The 18,124-nt window shown below is 43.9% G+C and overlaps 2 protein-coding genes across 22 annotated transcripts in view; one reads left to right on the top strand and one right to left on the bottom strand.

The window, feature by feature from the left end:
- Positions 1-14,264, top strand: part of RBIS (ribosomal biogenesis factor) — a 26,295-nt gene extending 12,031 nt beyond the window's left edge. For 2 of the 21 annotated variants that reach the window (XR_014055735.1, XR_014055728.1), the window contains exons 4-7: positions 3,215-3,313; positions 6,452-6,514; positions 8,675-8,849; positions 9,158-13,060. The gene's annotated coding sequence lies outside the window, so the exon portion shown is untranslated. Of the gene's footprint in view, positions 1-3,214; positions 3,314-3,680; positions 4,137-6,451; positions 6,515-8,635; positions 8,850-9,157 lie in introns of those variants that run through there. The other 19 variants (XR_014055719.1, XR_014055731.1, XR_014055722.1 and 16 more) reach the window with 13 other exon arrangements.
- E2F5 (E2F transcription factor 5) overlaps positions 1-18,124 on the bottom strand; it is a 22,391-nt gene extending 4,267 nt beyond the window's left edge. The window contains exons 1-4 of the mRNA XM_081496774.1: positions 17,826-18,124; positions 3,843-3,952; positions 2,838-2,999; positions 1,554-1,597 (exon numbers count right to left, since the gene is read on the bottom strand). Of these exons, the coding sequence (XP_081352900.1) occupies positions 1,554-1,597; positions 2,838-2,999; positions 3,843-3,952; positions 17,826-18,017 (508 nt within the window). The 5' untranslated portion in view covers positions 18,018-18,124. The remainder of the gene's footprint in view (positions 1-1,553; positions 1,598-2,837; positions 3,000-3,842; positions 3,953-17,825) is intronic.

Genomic DNA, 18,124 nt, shown 5'->3' with positions numbered 1-18,124 from the left:
TGGAGAACTCCATGCACAGAGGAGCCTGGTGGGCTACAGTCCATGGGTTCGGAAAGAGGCAGACACGACTGAGCGACTAAACACACGCATGTGTTAGTAGATCTTAGAACAGGGTAAATGTGTTCTCTCTATTCTCATTAACAAATTCTGCTCAAGTTAATTTTGCTTTCACCCAGTCTCATGTCATGTCTGAGACTCTTGAAACCTTTTAGCCTTAGTTAAATAACACTGTTTAGTTAAGTATTTATACTACTTAAATAGGTATGATACAGTGAAATCTTAAGCTTACATGAACTTTTGAAGCCAGATTCTACAGCGGTACCTGCTGAGCTGAACGTTAAGAATACTTCCCAAACTTTCTTTGAAATCTTGGGAAATATGGCGACCAAGGAGAGCAATAAGGCCACATATGAAACCAGTGCAGTTTTAGATCAGAGTCAGATTCTACTTGGCAAAGCGTTTGGCAGATTTTTTTTGTGTGCATGAAACAAGACTGTCCTTTTAATAGCCCATGGAAGGCAATGGCACCGCACTCCAGTACTCTTGCCTGGAAAATCCCATGGACGGAGGAGCTTGGTAGGCTGCAGTCCATAGGGTCGCTAAGAGTCGGACAGGACTGAGTGACTTCACTTTCACTTTTCCCTTTCATGCACTGGAGAAGGAAATGGCAACCCACTCCAGTATTCTTGCCTGGAGAATCCCAGGGATGGCGGAGCCTGGTGGGCTGCCGTCTATGGGGTCGCACAGAGTCGGACACGACTGAAGCGACTTAGCAGCAGCAGCACATTTTACTTGTATTATATATATTATGGGAATTAAGCCCCCACCCCCATTTTAGTTATTCATAGTGGCAAAGATCCTGCCCGCCAGTGCAGGAGATGCAAGAGATGCAGGTTCGATGCCTGGGTTGGGAAGATCCCCTGGAGTAGGAAGTGGCAACCCACTCCAGTATTCTTGCCCGAAAAATTCCATGGACAGAGGAGCCTGGCGGGCTACAGTCCACAGGGCTGCAAAGAGTTGGACATGACTGAGCAACTGAGCATGTCATCTTAAGGGGAAAACATGGAAGCTGGGGATGGAATAAGGTGAGGAATAATTTTCCGGATTATAAATAGATAAACCTTACTGTGTCCTCACGCTTTCTTTGAGCATTTTTTGTGCATTTTTCGCCAGCACATCTGCTACATGTATTTTTATCAACAGTACCAATGAGAACCATGTTCTAGTTCAAGTTTATTCATTGACTCTGTGATTCTATGACTCTGAGACTGTTATTTAATCCCTCTGACTTAGCTGCCTCTCCCACACGGAGTTTATACCTACCAAGGCAGGAAATGAAGTGAAAGCTGGGAAAAGCAGTTATTGTCATGAGAACAGAAATGAAAGCAGCCTATCAACACATAGCATAGCACTGTAGAAGGAGACCAAAAAATGTCCACAAATCCAGAAATAATGACTTGAGGTGACTGCACGGGGAATTTTAAATCACATTACACTAAATACTAAATTGATCAAAGGAAGAACGTAAGAAAAAATTTACGAACAGTACTTACCATTAAAACAATTACAGATGTCTTCATGAGTTACATAGGAAAATGTACTGTCATAGAGTTAAGGAACAACATACCAAGGCCTGGATGTATAAATTAAGAAAATAAATCTGAAGGCCAAAGTGGCCAAATGTATAAAGGGACTGTCACACATGGTCAGATCAAAAAAACCACAAGTCTTTTGTCTGAAAAGACAATCAAATAAAGATCCATAAGAGAAGCATCCATCCTTTGCTCTAAGAAGAAGCCACTTTGGATTTGTGTCATCTGAGGACTCTTGGGAGAGGGAAGGAAACATTCCATGGAGACAGGAGCTTCTGGGAAGGACACTGATTGGGGGAAGGATGCTGTCAGCAGGAGTGAAGACCACCTACAGAAGTCGCTGCATCGAGACTCTTCCTGGGTCATGGTTTGGGGAACTGGGAGTGCCTGCGATCTTGGCAAGCGGTGCAGCAAAGTGCATGATCAACTAGTTCAATGCTTTTTGGAATCTTGGGGCTCCACAAGGCACAGCTGAAGACCCCCATTATTATCAAACTGTTAAGGAGTTCTGATTCTAAAAAGGAAATAACAAATGACATCGTGGACTTGTTCACCAAAGACAAGACAACATGAAAAATAAATTATATACACAGTTAAAAGTTCATGAGAGGTGGTACAAGATAAATGTAGTTAAAATGTTCCATACAAGTACAGGTAAGTTGCAAATCAACAGTCACATATCTGAAGGAACACAGTGATCATAAGAAACACATGGAGTATATCACTAATGTTTTTCCCCAAATATCGTAGATGCACCTACCCTCTACTAAAGTACTATCTTTGGGTTAATATTAGGCAGCATGTATGCTGGACTGATTGCAGGCCTGTGATGTTTCCTTTTCAAACCAAAATTAATTTTTTTAAAAACTCTGAAGAGCTGCTGAACTTTTACCACTTTGAAACACTGAATGATTTAAGTTCAGAACAATGATTTAACAACAACTTCCAAATTTGCAGACTCCCTCTAAGTACACTTTAGCTAGCGTATTGTATCCTGTCAATGGGTAGACCAAATATAGGGGAATTTGCAACAGATGGATCTATTTGCTAATAGATGTACTATATGACTTAAAAAAGTAAAAATTTTAAAATATTCATATAAATTATTAGAAGAATGTTATAAAATTAAAATGCTATAATCACTTGCAAAACTGAAGTCTCTAAAAACACAAAGGAGCTGCTCTTCAGACTGAAAGAATACATAAATACATATTACGTCTGTGTATAGTTCATTTAAAAGGATATCTATTATTAATGGAGTCATCCATCACATTTTTGATGCTTTGCTGTAGCCACAACTTCTGCTGATCAAGTTCTCTTTCCTTCAGTTCTAGATCTTCAATTTCAGCTTTGAGATATCTTAATCTATCTATGACTTCTTTAGTATTACAGCCAGCACCTACACCTCTTAAAAACATATGAAAATTAATATCCCCAGTATTATACCCAGGTTAACATCACTTAATTTTTATAGTAAAAATTGTCAAACTCACTGAATATATTCAAGACAAAAATCTTTACACTCTTCTAAAATCATTAACCATTAAAATCTTTAGAAAACTTAAACACCATACCACTGTCTAAACAAACACCCAAATTACAAAACTCTCCATCTGTTCCAGTGTGCTGTCATCTAGAAGGCAGGCTGGTGACTGAGGCACCAAAGGATGTCAGAGGCGAGTCGTCACAGTGGTCGTCTCATTACACAGACTGAGATGCGGGTAAGACAGATTATGGTCTTTTAGTCTTTTGTTGGGATTTTTAGCTAAAATAAACTGAAAAGCTAAGGATAAGGGGGGCAAATTTGTGGAAAAGAATGTGTTTGTCACAAACATACAACAGTTAACAAATGATAACATGCATTTCAACTAATCATTATTTATAAAGTACATATTCTTGTATGTATAAGACTTAGTTCCTGTTTTCAAGGAGTTTATATTAGGTGAGTACATAGAACACCCAGGCAAAGAAGGATTAATGACACAAAGCAGGAAGCAGTGTGTACCAAGTGAGCAGCTGGAGGGAGAAGAGTTGAATTGTACGAGTGTAAACAGCGGAGTGAGCCAGGGGCCATCCCGTGTCACACAGGAGGGACACAGAAGCCCAGAGGTGCACCCAGGGACACACGAGGGCCCGTGTGGCCAGCGTAGACGGCTGAGACAGAGGACTCGGGAGACGTACATGGCAGAAAGGTCAGAGTTCACAGAGCACTGAGAAGAAAAAGGAAGACTGGCGCGGTTTGTAACTTACTTCCATTGTATACTATTTTTTGACTTTTTTTCAATTAAGTCAATTCCTTCCAAGACATTGGTGATATCATAAATTCTTCTTTTTTGCCTCACAGCCAAAGTATCTGCAGCCTGTTTAAAAAAGGGGGGGAGGTGAACAAAGATATAAATTACAATTCAGATTTTAAGGCCAAAAAGGCTTGGTTATTAAGGTCACAGCGTGAGAGCCCAGTCTTATATTTGACCCCGTCAGTTGCCTGGGAACAATAGCGGGTATGTGCAAAGCAACCCGCAAGCACTGAAAATACCAAAGAAACGATTCCATTTAAAAGCCAGCAGATGTTGGAATGGGAAAAAAAAATGAAAAGGTCATGACACAAAGCCCACAAAAATAAAAGAACACAATGAGAATACTTCATATCACCTTATGAGCTAATCCTTAAGAGGCCCTGCTAACTGTCTGCCCTTGTCGCTTCCTATCTTATTTCTCTGTTCATGAACAGTCTTGTTTAAAGACAGCCTTTTTTTTTTTGAAACTTTGAAAAATTATATCTCAGCGATTTCTAAATAATGAAGTCAAGATACTTGGGAGAAGATTCTAAATTATACACACATTGTACAATACCTTGAAATACACAATCTGCATTTTCTAAATTCAAATGAAAATAGTGGAAAGAATCATGCCATCCCAAAGCAAAGCATAAAATCGACAAGAAATCAAAACCTATTGCACAAGGTTGTGGTACTAGCAAATACAAAAGCTTGGTAGTTTCACTGACGTTAGGTAAGACCAACAACAATATTTCATGCTACCATGTCATGAATGAACTGAGGAATGCTGTTATAGTTCCTATAGTTAGTTCTCACTCACATTTCTGATATTTGTTACCCACCAGTATAAACAGAACCTCAAAGAGGTTACCCGAAAGCTCTTTTTTCAGAGTAGATTAGTCAACAGACTATTTTCAACGGGGAGTCACATTTTAAGATTCATGGTAGTAACAAAAAAACACATTTATATCCTTACTGACAATATTCAGTACATTATCGACAGAATTTCGTCCCTTATGAGTAGTTACTGGCTACCCTAGGGCCTCACTCACTGCTTCACTCTGTATATAAAGAAAAAGCTCCTCCTACAAAAGCCAGGGCAGCATTTTGTTTCCTTCCACGGGCAGCAAGTGTGACCACAAGGGCTCGCTCCGCAGGCATCTGGAACCTGTGAGTGAGACCTGGTGGTTGTATTACCAGAAACGCCAAGTGCCTGCTGCCAACCTCTCAGGCCTTCAGAAGGGGCTTCGTGCCTCAGAGAGCAGACCAGAAGGGTAACTGGATGTGGCAGACAGAAAGAAGGAAGAAGCAGGGCGTGAGGCTGTTTGAATCCCCGGCTCTATTTGGCTCATCTGTTCTAGAAACTGAGAAAACGAAGAGAACTCGCCACAGTCTCACCCACACCCTCTTCACTGAATGCGGCGGTTCCCTCCCTGTCTCATCTACCGTCCGTCCGAGTTTCTGCTCTGAGTGTGAGGCTCTTTCTCAAGAGGAATCGTCTGCAGCAAAGCTAACTGTAAGAACCTTACATCGTGAATTCGTGTCTCCTTTCTCTCTTGAGAAGCAGCCAGAGCGCTCCAAACGCGCGTCATCCATAGCTACGGACTCACACACCAACGCCGCTACAACCTTAGCAACAGCTCACCAGGCATGAGCCAGGTCACCAGGCAAAGAGCCATGAGATCTCAAGTTCAAAATCTGTAAAAAGGATCTCACTTACAGTTTATTTGTTGTTGTTCAGGCACTAAGTCATGTCCAACTCTTTGTGACCCCGTGGACTGTAGCCCGCCAGGCTCCTCCGTCCATGGGATTCTCCAGGCAAGAGTACTAGAGTGGGTTGCCATTTCCCTCTCCATTATTATTTATCACTGCTTAACAATTACAGCTCTGGGAGTTGCTGGTGGACAAGGAAGCCTGGCGTGCTGCAGTCCATGGGGTTGCAAAGAGTCGGACACGACTGAGCAACTGAACTGAACAATTACAAAACTGAATCCCTGTTTCCCAAAACGAAATATCATTTCTTAAAAATCTATTAAAGCGTATAAACATACACGTGACCAGAATTAAAGAGGATCTCCAGGAGGCTTTTAGCAGCTGGATCAACCGAAGTCTGGTTCTGGAGCTGGGCACAGCGTGACACAACCCAGCCCTGTCACTTCCTGTCTTCAACTGCCTTCAAGCTCTTTAAACCTCATTTCCTTTTCATAAAATGAGATAACAACATATGCTGAATTGTGGGGGCTATGCAGGATAATCTTAGCACAGTGTCGTCTAGGTAATTTATACTTAAATGTGGGTAACAGCCTCATCATCAAATACAGGTTGAAACAAGGGATCAAGGGTAAGAGTTGGCGTGGATACGGACCGATCATATTTTATGTAGTGTTTTAAAAAGTTGCATTAGATTCTTCATTTTATTAAGTAATTCAAGACCTCTGCATACATAAACCCACACCATGAATCACCACCACCTTCATTCATCACCATGGGGTGCCAGGCTTGTTCTAGGTCTTGCGGATACAGTGGTGACTGAAAAAGAGGGAGGCAGTGAATAGTGTATTAATGCAAGTATTATCTTAGGAGGAGTGCATGCAGGCCGGTACTACATTTGACAGACTTTTCAGAGAAGGGCCCCCTGATAAGGTGAGTCTGAACTGAAGACAGTGGCCCCGGGAACACCTGGAAGAGGTGCGGAGGAGGAAGGCGGTCCGGCAGGAATAGTGGGGGGACGGGAGGTGGGGAGAGAGAAGAGGGGGGGAGACAGGGAGAGGGAGGCAGAGACGACAAAGACGACGCGGCGGCCGGGGCCGGGTCACCGGGTCTTCGTGCAGCCACTGTGAAGACGTCTGCTGTTAGCCCCGCTGAAACAGAAAGCCACTGGGACGCTCTGAGCACTCGGTAACTTGGCTCCACGTTTTCAGAGGTTCTCTGGGGCTGCTCTGGGTGGAAGAAAGGAAACCAGGAGAAGGCAGGTGACAATCCGCTCAAGAGAGCGCCGTGGAGACTGAGAAATGGTGACATCCGGGATCTGTGTTGACGGTACGGCAAGCAGGCGACACTGAGAAAGAAACAGACAGCGACTCTTCCCTTTCTGACGCGGGCAGCTGGAGACGGGAAGGCTGCAGGAGGAGAAATCCGAAAGACCACCGGACATGAGAAGTGTGTGGGTTAAGGGAGAAGCCCCAGCGGAGGTACAGTATCAGGAGTCCTCAGTAAGTAAGACATTTTAGGACACAGCCTGGCACCCGCTGGATTCGCCTAGGAGGTGAGCATAGAAGCGGAAGATGTCTAAGGGCCAACCCTTGGGTTTGCCAGTGTTTAAGATCCAGGGAATGAGGAGCAGGCTGCCACTGAAGTAAGAAAAGTAGGGAGAGTGGGGTCTTGAAAGCCAAGAGTCAAGAAACAGTGAGTGTGTTACGTGCTGCTGGCAGGGGGAGCCGGTTCACCGAGACTGGATCCTTGGATTTGACTATGGGCATCATGGTGACCTTGTGGCCAGTTTTGACAGCGGAAGAGTCGAAAGCCTTCTTGGAGAGATTAAGACCAGAGTAAAGGAAAGTTGGAGTGGACAGCTCTTCTGAGGATATTTACTGGGAAGAGGAACAGAGAAGTGGGGCAGCGGCTGCAGGAAACTATGTGGCCTCCCCAGGAAGTCTCTTCTCTGCTTCATCTCCTTCCTTTTAAAGATGGAAGGGTTTCCACATGTGAGGATGCTGACAGGGATGACCTGGTCAAGGCGGAGGGGCGGGGGGGAGGCGGATAATCCGTGATGCAGGAGACAAAAGGGACAGCCACCAAAGAGACGCGGAGGGTGGGCGGCGGGGGATGTGACCAGATGAGCAGGGGTGGTCAGCCCCAGACAGAAAGAGGGCACATCACCAACCGGAGCTCGGCCGGAGCGCTTGTGTACGACGGCAGATACGGTGAGAGGTTATACGACGGTAGATACGGTTATACGACCTCCTTCTGGGTGCTTTCCTTCAGCAGCAGAGAGAGAAGTGGCTGAGAGAGGAGAAAGTGTGATCCTTGTGTAGAAGGGCCTGAGATAAGCCGTGGAACAGCAATGCTAGGCCCCACTAAGGCCCTTCTGGGCTCAGTGGTCCTGAATTTAAAGTGAGAGCCACTGGCATTACTGGACATTTGCCTGATGCCCTGCAGAACGCCGGGGTGTTGACGAGGGGCAGGCAGAGAAGAAAACGGGGGTGGCCTCATCCCACGCTGCGCTGTAGCACTGAATAAACGCACATGTGTCAAATGCATCAAATTTACTTTAAAAGTTTACATTTACTATTTTAACACCTGACCATAAAGGGAGCATAAGCCATAAAGGAAGCATCTATCAGATGCTTGAGTTTTCAGGACAAACAGAACCCTTTGCAAGACACAGATCTCCCCTCCAAATATTAGATCTTTTCCTAAGAATGTTACCACCAGTGAACAAAGTGATATCCATAGTTGGAACAAAATAAGAGCTTGTGATGCTTTTAAGAGGTGGACAAGTCAAACAGAACCCGGAGAGCGGACAGAGATCACGAGTAAGTGCTAAGGGCTTCAGGGACTTGCTGGCCCCGCCCCTTCACTTTAGCAGATGACTTCCCTAAGACCAGGTGCTAACTCGGGGAGGGAGAGGAATGGCTGCTAGCTGTACTTGGGTTAGGATTAGTTGCAGCCCATTTGCTCAAGGATGTTATCCCCATGGAGCCTGACCTGCGTTCAGAAGGGCTGACAGAAACACAGTAACTATGGGAACGTCCTGTCTTGCAGGTTCTCCACCTGCAAAGCAGAAACTTCCCTCTCTTCCAGGACCACAACCGCTGACCCACGTGCACTCCATGACTCAGCTACTGTGCTTCAGAGACTGACATTACAGCGAGGAGGTCGGTCCAAAAACCAGACCTGTGCAACAGAAACACGACCAAGCATCAGTTACACACACACGTGCACACACGCGCACACGTGGTGCGATCCTGAAAATAAGGTAGGAGGACCTCAAGCGATGCATCAAGATGGCTTATAAAATATTTTAATGAGAATTTTTTAAAAACCTGAGTAAATTCATTTTCAACTGTGCTCGATAATTTTGCTTTATCTCATGATAAGATTACTCATTTCAAACACTGTTAAAGATAATTTAGATGTAAAATGTTTGATTTCAACCCACAGTTAAGAAGAACCATTTATAAGCCAGTAATGGGATAATTGTGTAATAGGATCTTTCACAGATATTATCTAATTTAATGCTCACAACTGCTTTGTAAAGTAGGTATCATTCTTCCTGTTTTTTAGGAAACATATTCAGAAGGCTAATGATAGTCAGATGGAATTTGGCATTAATTATACATTTATGAAACAAATTTGTGGCAAAATATTTCCAAATGGGCTATCATTTTAAAAGACTTTAAATACATGTGTTGGACAGTCAAAAGTTCCCAACCTATACAGATGCACTGAACAGCAATTCAAGGACCACTGATGGTTTGAGTGTATAAAAATGGTCGGAAAAAGCAGAAAGATCTTCATTTCCATTTCCAGAAAGATCTTTCATTTCCAAAAGAAAGATCCTCTTTTATTATCTGAAAATGATGACCAGTAAAAAAAATTGTAAACGCATTCAAGGCTTCGAGATCATGGCTACCACCTTCCAGAATGAGGCTGAAAAATGAAACAGTTCTGGAAAGTGAAGTGTTACAAGAGACTGAAAAAAGAGAGGTTTCTGAAGGTGGGGGCAAAAAGGTCAGAGTTCCTGGAGGAGCCTGTTTTTGTGCTTTCAAGGCATCTGCAGATGTTAAATCAATAAGGAAATTAAACACCACAAAATACCGTACTTACTTAAAGGATACAAACCGCTCCCTCCAGAAGCAGCACTAAGCGTGCAAGCGTTTTCAATCAGTAACCTTTTCCCGAAGGAATCTCTCCTTAAAACTCTGCGGTGCTATCACTACCCCAAACCAACTGCTACTGTATATGATATTTTCAAGTGCATAAGCTTTAACTTTGTTCTAATTCTTAAAATGTTTTAACAGGCTCTGCATAAGCTTTTAAAAAGAAGCTTAAGTGTACTGTCTTACTTAAGTCACCAAGGAGTTCTCAAAAGGAAAAAGAAGACAGTTGATAAAATACCTATTTAAGTAGGAAAAGCCTGCTAAGACTCAGTTCTAGAGATTGCTCACCCAAGTCCCCAGCTGCATGCTTTGAAATTCTCATGTATGTTACGTTGTTACACCAGGAACCAAACTAAGCAGCATCTGCTATTCTACACCAGGCTCTGCATCTGCACATTTTTTATAACCCTGATAGTTCATGTATGGATGTGAGAGTTGGACCATAAACAAAGCTGAGCGTTTAAGAATTGATGCTTTTGAACTGTGGTGTTGGAAAAGACTCTTGAGAGTCCCTTGGACTGCAGGGAGATCCAACCAGTCCATCCTAAAGGAAATCAGTCCTTAATGTTCATTGGAAGGACCGATGTTGAAGCTGAAGCCCTAGTACTTTGGCCACCTGATGGGAAGAACTGACGCATTTGAAAAGACCTTGATGCTGGGAAAGACTGAAGGCGGGAGGAGAAGGGGACAACAGAGGATGAGATGGTTGGATGGCATCACTGACTCACTGGACATGAGTTTGAGCAAGCTCTGGGTGTTGGTGATGGACAGGGAGGCCTGGCGTGCCACAGTCCATGGGTCACAGAGTCGGACATGACTGAGCGACTGAACTCAACTGAACTGAAAATCTGCCTGGTGCTTCTCAGTTCACAACTACTGCCACCGCTTAGGATGGCTCATCCCTTCTTCCTCCTTCCACCTTAACGATAAGACAGAAAGGATATGGGACATAGCCAAGACACATTGCTGACAAGTGGCAGAATCAAGACCAAGAACTCGTTATTACTCTTTTAGCTACAAGCCTGTCCAGAACTGGAAAATGAGACAGTCGGTTTCTTTTTTTGTGTGTATTTTCTTGTTCTCTAAAAAAAGTTGTTCTTCAGATTATACCAAAACTTTGGAGGTAGGCAGGTACTTTGCTTAACATGGCATCAGTTCTGACATCAGATTATCTGGGTTCTTACCTCCTTTTCTGTGGATACTGGCTGTAGCCAATTAACCTCATTAAACCTCAATCTCCTAATGAGCAAAATGAAAGTATAATAACTAATTTATAGTTTTGTTACAAGGATGAAATGTGCTATTAACAGTACAGCACCTGGCCTAGTGCCAGTCACTTAGTATTAGCTACTAGTAACCATGTGTATTAGTGCTGAAGAGCTTTAGTCTCCTAAGGACTCCCTTTTCCCATTTGGTCATGCATCTGGTATTCAACAATGTTTAATAATTAGACCCTCGAACAGATGTATCCAGAGAAGCTTCACATATGCATTTTAATACATTTTTTAGAGTAGCTTGAGGTTCATGGCAAAACTGTGTCAAAAATACAGAGATCTCCCTTATGCTCTCTGCTCCCCCACAGGCAGAGCCTCCTCCACGATCCACATCCTCAGCAGAGCGGCGCTTCACCACTGATGAACCCGCAGTGACACATGACAATGACCCACAGCCCACCGCTCCCACTAGGGCCCCTGCTGCGGTGCCTCCTGCGGGCGCAGGACACCAGTCTCACTGCCCTCAACGTCCTCTGTGTTCCACCTGTTCCTCTTGCTCCCTGAACCCCGGGTCTTTTACTGTCTCCACAGTTTTGGCTTTTCCAGACCCTTCTATGGTAGAGTTTTACAGGGTAGGCTTTTCAGGTTGGCTTCTCTCACTTTGTAATATGCATTTAAGACTCCTCCATGTCTCTCCGGGAGAAGGCAATGGCAGCCCACTCCAGTATTCTTGCCTGGAGAATCCCAGGGACGGAGGAGCCTGGTGGGCTGCAGCCCATGGGGTCGCGAAGAGTCGGACACGACTGAGCAACTTCACTTTCACTTTTCACTTTCATGCACTGGAGAAGGAAATGGCAACCCACTCCAGTATTCTTGCCTGGAGAATCCCAGGGACGGAGGAGCCTGGTGGGCTGCCGTCTATGGGGTCGCACAGAGTCGGACACGACTGACGTGACTTAGCAGCAGCAGCAGCAGCCATGTCTCTCCACGGTCATAACCGGTGTTTTCCAGCACTGAATACTATTCCGTTGTTTGGATGCACCACCGTTTACTCATTAGTTCGCCTGCACAAGGACATCTTGAACGCTTCGAGTATCGGCAATGATGAATGAAGCTGCTATAAACATCCATGTGCAGATTTCTTTGTGAACATAAGTTCTCCACTCCCTTGGGTAAATACCAACTAGTGTGATAGCTGGATTGTACGGTAAAAGTATGTTCAGTTTGGTAAGAAACTTCTGTAACGCTTTACATTCCCTCTGACACCAAATCCAAGTTCCTATTGCGCCACGTTCTTGCCAGCATTTGCTGGTGTTAGTGTTTTGGATTTCTGCCATTCTATTAGGTATCCAGTAGTACTGCATTATTGTTTTACCTTTTTTTAACTGCAGTAAAATGCACATAATATAAAATTGGCATCTTAATCCTTTTTCAAGGGTACAGTTCAGTAATTTTAAGTACCTTCACACTGCTGTGCAACCAATCTCCAGAATTCTTCTCATGTTGCACAACTGAAACTCTACACCCACAATATTAAGTGTGCTAGGGCTGCATAATAAAAATACCACAGACTGTGTGGTTCAAACAAGAGAAAATTTGTCAAAGTCCCGGAGGCTTGAAGTCCAAGATGAAGGTGTGGGTGGGCTTGATTTCTTCTGCCGTCTCTCCTTGGCTTGCAGACGGTGCCCCTCGCCATGTCCTCACCTACGCTTCCCTCTGTGCGGGCATCCCTGGTGCCTGCGGGTCCAGATTGCTGCTCCTCACACGGACACCAGTCAGACTGGCTTCGCTCACTCCAATGGTCTCATTTTAACTGAATCATCTCTTTGAAGGCCCCGTCTCCAAATACAATCACATTCTAATGTACCTGGGGTGAAGACTTTTACATAGGGATTTTGAGGGAGCACAACTGAGCCCCAAAACACCCACGAAGCAACAACTTTTCATTCTCCCCTGCCCCAGCAACAACTCCTCTGTTTTCTGTCTCTATGAACTTGACCACTCCAACTACTTCATGTAAGTGGAATCATACAGCATTTGTCTTTTTGTGACTAGCTAAGGTATTAAAGGTTCATCTATGCGTGTGTCAGAAATTCCTTCCTTTTTAAGGTCGCATAACCTTCCATTATACATATATATCACATTTTGCTTATCTAATTCATTTGTGGATGGACCTTGGGTTGTATCCACATTTTGGCTATTGTGAATTATGCTGCTATGAACATAGTATACAGGTATCTGTTCAAGAGCCTGTTTTCAATTATTTGGGGTATATACTCACAAGTGAAATTGTCCTGTGAAGATTTAAGCACGTACTAAAGTTCTGCCTGTTCCACCTAAATCTCTCTCCTTAGGATAATCCTTGCTTTATTCTGTAACATCACATCTTTGCTCAATGTCACAAACTAAGGCCTTAGATTAAACCATGTATTTCTTGCAGGATGTGTATTAATCAACTAATCATAAATGGGTGTGAGTCAAGGACCTGTGAGATAAGAAACACCATAAATATTTTATCATATGAATCCAAGTATCATTCAGGTAATTGATAACTTGAACAATTATAACAAAAGAGATAAGCAATCGAGCATACTTTAAAAAGTTGAATATGCCATCAAAATGGCAAATATAAAAACCTAGTTATACTAAGAATTTTCAAAACAACATATAGATAGTCATAACTATCCTAACTTACTTAAATTCTTAGTTCTAGAAAAATAGGGCTAATTTAATTAATGAAATATTATGGAATTTGCCATCAATATCTTCATTTTCAATGCAAGAGATTAATACTTTCTCTTCTATCATGAGTAGAGGTATAATAAAAATAATCATGTATTTTTCTTTCAAGAAAGATTCCATGCCCTTACACAGATGAAAAACTTAAATAAGAAATTAACTTTTTTAGGAGTACTGAAAGGCAGTATAGCACAGAAAGTAAGAAAAAATGGTCTAGTTTCAAGTCACAGCTGTCACTTTCTACTGTGTGACATTAGGCAAGTTACTTAACCTACCAGTTTTCTCATGTGTGAATTGGGGATAATAAGCCCAAATTTCTCAAGTTAGGAGGATAACATTAGTTAACATATGTAAAATGCCTGGCATGTACTAAGCTTGCAATAAATGCCAACTACTAACAGCATAAATTGACAAACCACATAAATGGAGAGGACCATGACGTAACTCGTCATCTCACTGGAATAAAGAGAGAGTAACTACCCCACTCCCACTGTTGTAAACGAGGCTATGTGGTGGGGGTGTAGGAGGAAGATATTGAATAAAAATATCTTAAACTACTTCAAAGGTGTTTCCATTCCCTCCTTATGGTTAAATTATACTAGAATAGCGTTATTAGAATGTGTCTGCTTTGTTAAGCTATGTCCTCAATTAGTTAAATTACTAAGAAGAAAGTCATCACTAAGATACAGCATTATGTTCTTATTCTTCAATAGTATATATCCTAAGTTAGGAAAGAAAGAGCATCTGCGTGGTGTGGATATCTAAGACACTTGGATGGGATGGTTAATATTATTTTTTACATTCATGATATTCACAGAAATTTTTCATTAAGTGCTTTTAAAAAATATCAAGTGTATAAGGTTGAAATAGACCACCCCCAAGTAAGAATGTAAGAAATACACTACTCCCAAGAATATAAGAGAAAATGATTTTATAATTAATTTCAAATTAGAGAAACTTATCAGAGTTAATCCATCTTCAACATGTATCATCATAAGTCGTTATCTTTTACAATGGTGCACAGTAAGCAACATCACTGGAAAGATTTCAATATAAGATTTTTATAATATAAGGTTTTACACATATATAAGCAAATGTAAATAAATGAAATTTACAAACATATTCATATATGTTTCAAACTGCTCTCTACAAGTAAAAAGTCATTAATATAATGAGATCTATTTTTGGGGGCTCCCAAATCACGGCAGATGGTGACTGCAGCCATGAAATTAAAAGATGTTTACTTCTTGGAAGAAAAGTTATGACCAACCTAGATAGCATATTAAAAAGCAGAGACATTACTTTGCCAACAAAGGTCCGTCTAGTCAAGGCTATGGTTTTTCCAGTAGTCATGTATGGATGTGAGAGTTGGTGAAGTTTCTTCTTTCTGTGAAGAAAGCTGAGTGCCGAAGAATTGATGCTTTTGAACTGTGGTGTTGGAGAAGACTCTTTTGAGTCCTTTGGACTGCAAGGAGATCCAACTAATCCATCCTAAAGGAGATCAGTCCTGGGTGTTCACTGGAAGGACTGATGTTGAAGCTGAAACTCCAATACTTTGGCCACCTCATGCGAAGAATTGACTCGTTGGAAAAGACCCTGACGCTGGGAAGGATCGGGGGCAGGAGGAGAAGGGGACGACAGAGGATGACATGGCTGGATGGCATCACCAACTCGATGGACATGAGTTTGGGTAGACTACGGGAGTTGGTGATGGACAGGGAGGCCTGGAGTGCTGCGATTCATGGGGTCGCAAAGAGTCGGACACAACTGAGCGACTGAACTGAACTCAACTGTTACTGCAGAAACTTTTGAACTTTTAGGAAAGTTTCAGGATGAATGAAACAAAGTTGTTATGCTATGCTATGCTATGCTAAGTCGCTTCAGTCGTGTCCGACTCTGTGCGACCCCACAGATGGCAGCTCACCAGGCTCTGCCGTCTCTAGGATTCTCCAGGTAAGAATACTGGAGTGGGTTGCCATTTCTTTCTCCAGTGCATGAAAGGGAAAAGTGAAAGTGAAGTCGCTCAGTCGTGTCCGACTCTTAGCGACCCCATGGACTGTAGCCTACCAGGTTCCTCCGTCCATGGGATTTTCCAGGCAAGAGTAGTGGAGTGGGGTGCCAAAGTTGTTACGAAATATTAAAACTCCACTTCCCGCTCACTGCCTTTTTGACTTCTGGACAGCAAAATGTGACCATAGATGAAACAGGAAGAACACAAAGAATTGAGGGAAAAGCCAGGGCCAAGTTCCATCCTATTCCAAGGCAAGTTGCAGAAGCCCTCACAGTCAGCCCTTAGAGCTCAGTTTCATCTGGAAAACCCCAAATTTTCCTGATTCTGTACTGAAGTCACAGGCTACAACTGAATTTCTAGATTCTGAATAGCAGTTTGCAAGCTGTGTTGTGTAACAACCCTGGCTTTCACCGATGACTTCATGACTCCTTGTGAAATTCTTTAAACAGAATCCAATTTAGTTCATAACAATTTAAATACTATTATAAATGCCATAAACCACTTTTAGGGAGGGAGAGAGGTATGGAAGAAAGAGCTGGGGGTGGGGAGCAGGGAAGAAAAGGACCGGAATTTCCAAAAGGTGTGGGGAAATTCTAGGAATAACACTTCCAAAAGAAAAGACTAGAAATCACTTCCAAAAACGCAAAATTTGTGCATCACGCCTTGTTTGTATAAAGTAGAACAATTCAGATAACTCAACAATCACTTACTGAACACCTACTACACCCAGCAGATGGAGAGGACATTCAAAGACACAGCTCACCTCCTGGGGTAACCTGAGAGGAGGGCTCCTAGCAGGGGCCATCAAGTTGGCCTCTTTTTTTGAGTTTCAGGTCAGGGAGAACTAGAAGACCCTCCCTGCTCAGATGCTGCAGCCTACTCTCAGCGCAGCCTTGGTAACTGCAGCCTTCAAGGGAGGTAAGGCTGTCCCAGCACTCCCTTCGCTAGGACCAATCCCCCGAGTCAGACGAGATTCAGGGGTAATGCCTAGGAAAGGCCTGCGATGCTTACTGACTCATTAGTAATTTTCGTTTCTTCTTAAAGCTTTAGTTCTTACTTAAACTGGGTGTGCTGGCTGAATTTTAATTCAAGTGATCACATTCTCTTGCTCCTCAGCGCTGTGGAATCCTTCCAAATCCGGCCTGGAACGGTTAAGTCACTTTGTTTAACCAAACAGCTTTTGATGCATGTTGTTGTTTGAAAAGTCTGAAACTGTAGTAACAGACCAAGCACACGGTCTCAGGAAACTGGAGAGTTTACGCGGGGTTTCCATCTCTTTTGGTGGAAGTTATCAAACATCCCCTTGTCGTGTGATGGCAAGTCTCACTTTTATAAATGTGTATCAGATACCAAATTAAGTTGCAAATCAAACATCCCCCTTAGTCATCAGGGTTATGAAAAGAAGTGCAAGAGAGCGAGAGGTGTTTTTATTTACTATTATTATTTTAAGAGGAGGAGGGAAGAGTTCACTTTGTTTTTGTTTCATCCAGAAGAGGTGGCAAACTCGGGGTTTTGCTTGCTTGCTTCAGATACCAAATAAACTCACAAATCAAACATCCCTCTTAGTCATCAGGATTGTGAAAAGTGCAAAACAGGTGCTTTTATTTACTATTTTAAGAGGAGGACTGAAGAGCTGACTTTGTTTCACCCAGAAGAGGTGGCAAACACCGGTTTTGCTTGCTTGCTTCAGATACCAAATTAGCTCACAAATCAAACATCCCTCTTAGTCACCAGGATTGTGAGTGACAAGAAGTGTAAGAGGGAGTGGTGCTTTTATTTACTATTATTATTCTAACAGGACTGGAGAGTTCACGTTTTGTTTGTTTCATCCAGAAGAGGTGGCAAATTCGGGTTTTGCCTGCTTGCGCGTTTTCAACAACCGACAGACGCCCTCACAGGAATCGCCTACGAAAGCCGCCAGTCCGCACCGGCGGAGGCCCCCCGGGCGCCCCGGCCCAGGCCCGCGCGCTGAGGTGAACGCGCTGAGGTGAACGCCACGCGGGCGCCGCGGTTCTTTGTCGGCGGCGCGGCGCGGCCCCCGGTCACGCCCCGCGCCCCCCACCCCGCGGCCCGCCCTTCCTCCTCCTGAGACTGCGTCCCGCGCTCACCGCCTTGAGGTCCAGCACGCCGTCCTTGGCCTCCTGCAGCAGCGACACGAACTTGGCGGTGAGCAGCCCCAGGCTCTTCTCGTGCCGGCTGCTGCCCGCCCCGGGCGGCGCGCAACTCGCGGGCTCGGCCGCCGCCATCGCGTCCCCGCGCTCCGCCACCTGCCGGGCCGGCCCCGCGGCGGCCGCGGCCATCGCCGCCCGCCGAGGGCGGGACGAGGGGTCGCGGGCTCCCGGCAGCTACAGGTGCGCGGCGCCCACCCGCCTGGAGCCTCCGCCCCTCCCCTCCCCTCCCCGAACCC

This window comes from Giraffa tippelskirchi, chromosome 6 (genome assembly GCF_054371585.1).
Source record: "Giraffa tippelskirchi isolate mGirTip1 chromosome 6, T2T-mGirTip1v1.2.pri, whole genome shotgun sequence".
In the NCBI taxonomy this organism is placed as follows: Eukaryota; Metazoa; Chordata; class Mammalia; order Artiodactyla; family Giraffidae; genus Giraffa; species Giraffa tippelskirchi.
The sequence above is the reverse complement of the archived record's forward strand: the minus strand, read 5'-3'. Positions and strand labels throughout refer to the sequence as shown.